Genomic DNA, 8,064 nt, shown 5'->3' on the forward strand with positions numbered 1-8,064 from the left:
TAATGTAATTGTTGGTCCAATGGCATGCTGCTTAACGAGTGTCATGTTGAATTTTTAGTATCTTCGTTTCACCAGGGTTTGAAGTTAATTTCATGACCATAGTGTAAGAAATATGAATTGAGAACTTGTTACAATCATCATAAATTAAGTCGTTAATCGTTGAGCAAAGTGGCCCAACTGAATGTATTATCTAACTATCCTTTATTTTAGTGGGATTTTGTCATTTGGCAAGTTCATTATTAAGATAATTTACTTTTTTATGAAACTCTATAATGAAAATATTAAGTAATTTATGCTAATTTTTATGATAGTTTATTTCAAGTGTCTCTATTTAGGAAATTTAAAACGTTCCTTCGACTAAAACTCTAACAAAGAGTTTCAATTTAAAAAAAAAAAAATTGTTATCACCTATAATAATTAATTAATTATGTCCAGATTATATAGTGCAAGAAGTAATTATGTATATTACTATAGCAAATTGTGCCAATTTTTTTTTTTTAAATAAACAAATCACGATCAGGAGATTTTTGTAGATCTCAGTATGTATAACTGGACATAACATAAGTATAGATACTTGGTAGTCAAGATTTATACTACGCTTTGCAACTCTGTCTAACTAAAGTAAGACAGTGTGAACTGAAGACAACGACTAGAAAGGCGCCACGTTATAACCCCACGCTGCACAAGACAGAACACTATAAATACGCCGCCTTGTTCACTCTCTCAGAACAAAACTCTGTACTCTGAAACCAAAACAAAGCAAAAGAGCTCTCTCCCTCTCTCTCTCAAAAATCAATCATACCCACCAAACCCTGATATATCTTGGTTCTAAAACGCCGCATTTTGGTCCAAAAAGATTTAGGCTTTCTTTCTTCTTCAACGACCACTCTCACAGGGACAGAGGTTCGTTTATTTCTTCTTATCTTCTTGTTCTGTATTTTTCCTTTTTTGTTTCTTCTTTTATTTTTTCTGGGATTTGTTGTAAAAAAAGGTTTGTGATTTTTTCCTTTTCTGTTTCAGCTTTTACTTTTCTTTTTTTTTTTTCTTGGGGTTTTGTTGTATAAAGCTTTGTGATTAGTTCCGTTTAGGGAATTCAAATATTGCCCCTGAATCTTTAGGGTTTCTGGTTTTTTTTTTTTTTTTTTGAATGTGGGTATTATTGAAATTTTCTTTTGTTAATTCGGTTATTTTTAGACTATTAATTCTAATCCTTTATTGGCAAATTATAAAAACTGTTTGGATTTTCCGGCCCGTAGGGGCGGAGCTACACTTACCAGTGCCCCCCAAATTTTTTAAAAACTTCATAATGTATATGTATTTTGCAATTTTTTTAAAATATTAGACCTTAAATTAATAGTTAACCCCTCCAAAAAATAAAAGTTGGACCTACAAAAAGTAATTGAACAACTAATTGTGGGTTCCAAAAAATATTGGTTAATAACAACAAACTATCCATATTGTAAGCAAAAAAAGAGTAATTCTTTTTAGTTTTTTCTTCTCTTAATTGGTAAGTTTTAGTTGTTGAGTTCAAATAGTAAGTGGTAAGTTTTAGTTGTTGAGTTCCAATGGTAAGTTTTAATAAAAAAAACTTCTACTTAGAGTTATTTTGTTTTATTTGGATTAAGTCTTTCAATGGTGTTGTTAAGTTTTGAGTTGTTTGTCAATACTTGATTTAGTCATAAAATGTTAAATGAAAAATTACACCGATGATATGTAATGTTTGAGGGTAACAATACTTAAAAAGCAATTCTCTTGAACACACACGTGTGTGAAAATATCAATATGTAGTTGCGTAATGAATATATATATATATATATATAAATATGTAATTCGGTCTCCCAAACTAAAATTTCTAGCTCTGCCCTTGTTTCCGGGGGTTTTTTGCAAAAGGGTTTGCGATTATTCAATTTAGGAAATTCAAAATTGTTATCTGAATTTGTGTTTTCATTGAACAGAACAGGGCATCATTGGAGTTTTCATGGTTTGACGTGATCTGGCTATGGAATCTTCAAAGAAGAGGAAGAGTAGAGGTGATGGAGTGTCTGTGGCTGAGACATTGGCCAAGTGGAGAGACCATAATGCTCAGCTTGAGTCTTCGGCCAAACGTGCACATAAACTTCCGGCTATGGGGTCGAAGAAGGGATGTATGAAAGGAAAAGGAGGGCCTGAGAATGCACTCTGCAATTACAGAGGGGTTAGGCAAAGGACTTGGGGCAAATGGGTTGCGGAGATTCGTGAGCCTAACAGAGGAAAGAGACTTTGGCTTGGCACATTCGATAATGCTGTTGAGGCCGCTTCTGCTTACGATGAAGCTGCTAGGGTGATGTATGGTGCCTATGGCGACTCAACTTCCCGGAGTCTGTTTCCACTATATCTGACCCTACTCCTGTGGAATCTGAGGTTTCTGCTGTTGAGTCTACTGCCATGGCTAGTACAAGTGAGTCTACTGCCATGCCATCTACAAGTAATTTGGTCCAGGATGAGTCTGGTGTAACGAGCTACTCTATGGATGGGGGACTGGACCAATTTCTGGATTGTTCTGAAAACGAACTTTTTAATGTGCAAGAACTTATGGCACTATTAGACAGTGGCCCTGTTGGCTTCATAGAATCAGCACTGGGTTTTGATTATTATGGTGATCAACTCAGAATGCCATACAAGTAGTTTGGGGGTGGGGGAGAGGATGAGCTTAATTGGACGTGATTACTTGCTGGGTTATTCTATTGACTGTGCAGATTGTCTTTGTAACATGCAAAAAGTAGCCACTTGGAGATTTTTATTTTTTAGTAATGAGTTTTCTATTGTTTTGGTCAGCATTTTAAACCATTTAACATAGAACTATAGTCAAGGCCTTTTCTCTCTTGATGCACCTTTTGGTGTAGGAAAACTTATAGTTACTAACTTACCAATGTTTTTTGAGTTAATTCAATTTATATATTGGTCTAAGTCTTGGATTTGATTAGTACTAGTTTTCCATTATACAAAAAAATTGACTTATTTGAGTTTAGTATCCTCTCACTAGATTAACAATTTAATTGGTTACCACAGTCCCCCAACCAATTTTTTTTAATTAAAGATTTAAGTTGCTTAACAACTGTAAACCTGATTCTACTTTGGAGACTGTAATTCTACATGCTGTAAATTTTTTTTTAGCTCTTTTTGTTCATATTCCAAGTTTGCAACTTCTGCATTGGGTCTCTTTGACTGGGCCTCTCACAAAATAGTTTGGCTACGTGGACTAGCTTGCTTAAATTAAGGAACCGATTGAGCAAATTTGACTATTACGTCCTCTATTGTCACAATATAGTATCCGCTTTATTCAAAGGCAACGATCCTCTTTATTTATTTTTTTCTTGTTAAATATATTTATGTAATTGCTATATGGAGTTCGTGCCTTATTTTGAACGACATGTTCTATCGGCATGTCTTATTTATTTGTCTTACAATTTAAAATTTCTAAATTAAAAAAAAATAAAAATTGAGAAACGAAATAACTTCTAAACACACAAACTTTAATTAAAACCAAAAATGTAATAAATAAAAATAATTTTTAAATATTATACTCTTTTCTAATGTTTAACATTTTATTAATATGTTTTACTATGTCTCTTGTAGTTTAAGAGTGTAAAAAATTTAATCTTCCAAAAATTTTACTCTTCCTTTCTCTTCTATCAAAATTAAAATTAGAATTATTAGTTTTCAAGACAAATTCATTACTAACATTGTTCAATAGCTAAACTCCAACATTGCTAAGAGAGACAATGACCATCTAAAATATTTTTAAAATTTATAGTTCTAAAATATGTTTTTATATATATATTAAAATAGTCCGATTACTGTATTAAATTATATAAAAATGTTGGATTTTTTTTCCTAATTCCTATATTGCTTATAAAATATTAAGTAACAGTGCATTTATGCAATAGGAATTTATATTTTAGCCACAAACGTCACACATGGAAAATTATTAGTGGCTAGGCTCACTCTCAAAGGCAAGTTGAAGTGGACATCACAATATAGAATTAACAAGCTGGTTAGCTTTATGCAATAGGAATTTATATTGTAGTGTAGGGCCTAATGGCCTATGCTCTATATACTTTCTATAACCATGTGCCACTTGCATTTAGATGCCCTCCCAAAAAAGACCTCTGACAGTGATCACTTTTGTTATATAATAGCAAAAGTGCCACGCACAAAAGCAATTTACATAGTACATTTCCATTAATAATTAAATATAAGCAATTAACGTTAATACCTTTCTACTGACATAATCTAATCTTTGTAGTTGTTGGCATTTTAATATTTTATGCACAAATTACAAAAATTAGTTAACATAAATCGTGCAACTAATCTCAACTGTCCAAAAAAAAAAGCGTTTAAAAAATAGTTGTAATTAGCGCTATTAAACTCTATAGTTATACTACTGCACTAACATTAATGGCTTCCTTTTGAACCTAAACTTTAACTGTAACCCTTGTAAGTTAAGGTTAAAGTTAACGAATATTTTAAATGCATAGGTTTAGAAAGTTTTTTTATATGTTAAAATAAATGCCCAACTAGTCTAACTGTTGTGGCCAATGAGTAGGCCAATATATGGCTACCCTTAAAACCTTCTTTTTGGCCAAAGTTTTTTTTTTTTTTTTTTTGGTGTGTACTTCAAAGTTTAACCCCTTTATTTTAGGTATGGTAACAAATTAATCCCTAAACTTTCAAAACTATTTTCCTTTTTAAAATTTATTTTGGATTGACAATTGTTGAGGTCCAAAGGAATGGGGACATTCTTAAATTCTATATGTATGTATGAAATTTTATAGAGAAATGATATATATTCACAACAAATCATAAGTCATAAGTAGTAGGTTGTTATTAGCTATTATTAGTAAGCAAAAAAGTAATTTTAGTAGTTAATTCAAATTATAATTAGTAACAATTTATCACCTATAATTTGTTATAAAAATGTTATAAATATAGCACTTCTCAATTTTATATAGAACAAACACTCAACTAATTAGAGCTTGTTGTAGTTGAATATTCGTGGTAGTTAATAATTACTTCAATACTGAGAGATAAGCCCGTGGTTCTAAATCTTGAATGAAATCCTCTGTCAATCAAGAGCACCATCTCCTACATCTACAAAATTTCTTGGACCATTGTGAAAGAAACCAAAGGCTTTTAGAATTTATCAATGACTGGTGGGGGTTGGCTGTGGTCCCAAATTAGTGGGTAGTGTGTAATGGCAAGGACATGCATTTTGTAGATAATAGTGTGCGGCTAGTGGTGGGTCACGAGCGGTGGTGGTGGGGTGCAGCAACCACTCTCTCTACCTATTCGCTTGGAATATTTTTAGGTCTTAGCGACAACGTTAACAATTTTATTTGATGACAAAGGTTTAATTTGTTACATTTTGAAAATTCAGGATTTAATTTGTTATTCTAGAAAGTTCATTATATAATTTGTTACCATCCTAAATATTTAAATATTTAGGGTTTAAAGCGAAATTGCCATTTTTTTTTTGGTACTTTCAAAGTTTCAATCAAGAATTGATTGATGAGTGATGACATCAAGGTTTTTAGACCCAGACCGGGAGGGGAGGTCAAACCATGAAAACCAAGAATCGGATTGAAATTCGGTTTTTTAAGCATAGAGAACCAAGCATATGTGGCAATTTTGTGAACCCCTAAAACTGGGGTTGGACCGCACGAACCGGTGGCAAGAACCGTACGGTCCAACCCCTTAGCAATTTTTTTTTAAATTTTTTTATTTTTTTTATAAAAACAACTTAACACAATTTTATTATAGTTAACTAAATTATCCATCTTTTACAAGGAATAAAAAAATTATAATTAAAATCCTTCAAAGATATTCAACTTTACTTAAAAAATTAATCATAAATTTTAATGTTTTCATGGTTATTATTTTATTTTATTAACTTTCTTATTTAATTATTAAATATATGCTTAAAAATCATTAAATTACCTTCACATATATAGATATATTAGTCAATTTTGCTAGTTTTATAAATTTCATAGCTATATTTAGGTTTTAATTAATTATTAAATTAATTATGACGTCATCATAGTTCGACCTCGGTTCGACCTCAAAAATCTTAAGCCTCTCATTTTTACGATTCAATGAACGGTCCAGGTCTGAAAACCTTGATGACATGTACACAATAAGCACACTAAAGTATCTTACATAGTATTTCATTGTAGTTGGTAAAATTTGCAATTATATATTTTGAGTTCATCTAATTTCACATGTAATGTGTGAAAGTAAGAGACTTAAGAATATGGAAAAAAATTGGAAAAAATTAGATAAATATGAATATCACATTGCCTTTTATTGTGACCAAAGAGGAAGAATTTTCGTAAAACATGACTGTAAGGACTCAATTTGGATTGGATCCAGAATAGGAAGGGGTTTTTAGCCCAACAAGCCCAAATAATAAATTTGAAAAGAGTGGGTAAAAGAACTAGTTCTATTCTATAGAAAAGATCATAATAATTACTGAGTAAAGAACATTTGATACAAACAAAATGAGAAAAACTGTCCTCGACCTAGCCTCAGGAGTTTTTGGGATTCTGTCTTATTGATGAATAGGATTACAAAATGTTTAGTCTGTTTTCTCTCCGGTTTTTTTTTTTTTTTTTTAAATTTTTTATTATCTCTCTTTCTTCAATCCACCTTTCCATGTTATATACCACGATCCTGACATCATCTTCACCATACATGTGTAGGTTAGATTCTGGGAACTCCTTCTTGTCCCATCCAACACCTCCAGAATCTTCAACTAGTAGCCATAAGGTTGCTTGACTACTATTTAGGTATTACCTCCACATTAATGCGGCTAGAGAGTTAGCTGGGAAGCATTTAATGTGGAGGTAGCAGTTTTAAAAGATATTTGTTACATCCCTTTGCTCCTCCTTATCCCATATCCGTTTCTCAGTTATAATACAACCTTGCGGAATATCCAGGGTGATAAGATAGCTGCATCGACCTCGGACCCTCGTTTTCGAGATGGACTTTCTCCTCGGACGTATTTTGGACTGTTATATACAATCTCCATTTCCTTTTCTTATACTATTCCACCATGTCCTCATTTGGCCATCCTCGGATGGATTAACGTCCTCGGATTGGGCCATTGGGCCATAGGCCCACTTCCTACAATCTTAACAATACCTTTTTAGATAACCGGCCCCACAATGACCATATGGTCTCAAATTATTTCCTTAGTTCACTCTATTATCCATTGGAATGTTTGCTGTAATCAAAGAGAAAGATTTCACATCCTTTTTTCTTTTTCTTTTTTTCCTTGCATTGTCTTGAGAGCAGGTAGGACAAACGAAAAATGTTGATCTTTTTATGTATTATTTCAGTAAACTCCATTATACGAGGAAGTATAACTTGTTTTGGGTGTATATTTCTTCCCAATCACAATTGAGTGGGTCCCACCAACTATGAGTGGGAGGAAACATACACCTGAAATAGGGTGTATTTTATCCCATTACACACACACACACACACACACACACACATATATATATATATATATGTTTTACACCATCAATAAAATATTGTCAAATAATTTTTTTTACTTATAATTTAATAAATCCTGCCATATCTAATAACATTTCAATAAGCTTCTAGTTGTGTTGGATTTTCACATAGGTATTAAAAATGATTGGGTTTAGTTGTACCTATTCTTTAAAATGTGATACGATATTGTTGCATGTTGGGAATGAGGGTATAAAACTTGGGTTTTACATTGCATCCAAATAATTTTTTTTTTTTTTTTTGGTAATNCCCTCGTTTCGAGATGGACTTTCTCCTCGGACGTATTTTGGACTGTTATATACAATCTCCATTTCCTTTTCTTATACTATTCCACCATGTCCTCATTTGGCCATCCTCGGATGGATTAACGTCCTCGGATTGGGCCATTGGGCCATAGGCCCACTTCCTACAATCTTAACAATACCTTTTTAGATAACCGGCCCCACAATGACCATATGGTCTCAAATTATTTCCTTAGTTCACTCTATTATCCATTGGAATGTTTGCTGT

The 8,064-nt window shown here is 32.4% G+C and overlaps 1 protein-coding gene across 1 annotated transcript; it reads left to right on the forward strand.

Annotated features, from left to right (window-relative positions):
- Window positions 1–1,999: 1,999 nt before the first annotated feature.
- On the forward strand, window positions 2,000–2,664 carry LOC111997904 (putative dehydration-responsive element-binding protein 2H). The gene is made up of 2 exons (XM_065772483.1): window positions 2,000–2,320; window positions 2,401–2,664. The coding sequence occupies exons 1-2, from the start codon at window positions 2,000–2,002 to the stop codon at window positions 2,662–2,664; spliced, it is 585 nt and encodes a 194-aa protein (XP_065628555.1).
- Window positions 2,665–8,064: the final 5,400 nt, after the last annotated feature.

The sequence above is a fragment of the Quercus suber genome, unplaced genomic scaffold (assembly GCF_002906115.3).
Source record: "Quercus suber isolate HL8 unplaced genomic scaffold, Cork oak 2.0 scaffold_59, whole genome shotgun sequence".
NCBI classification, from domain to species: Eukaryota; Viridiplantae; Streptophyta; class Magnoliopsida; order Fagales; family Fagaceae; genus Quercus; species Quercus suber.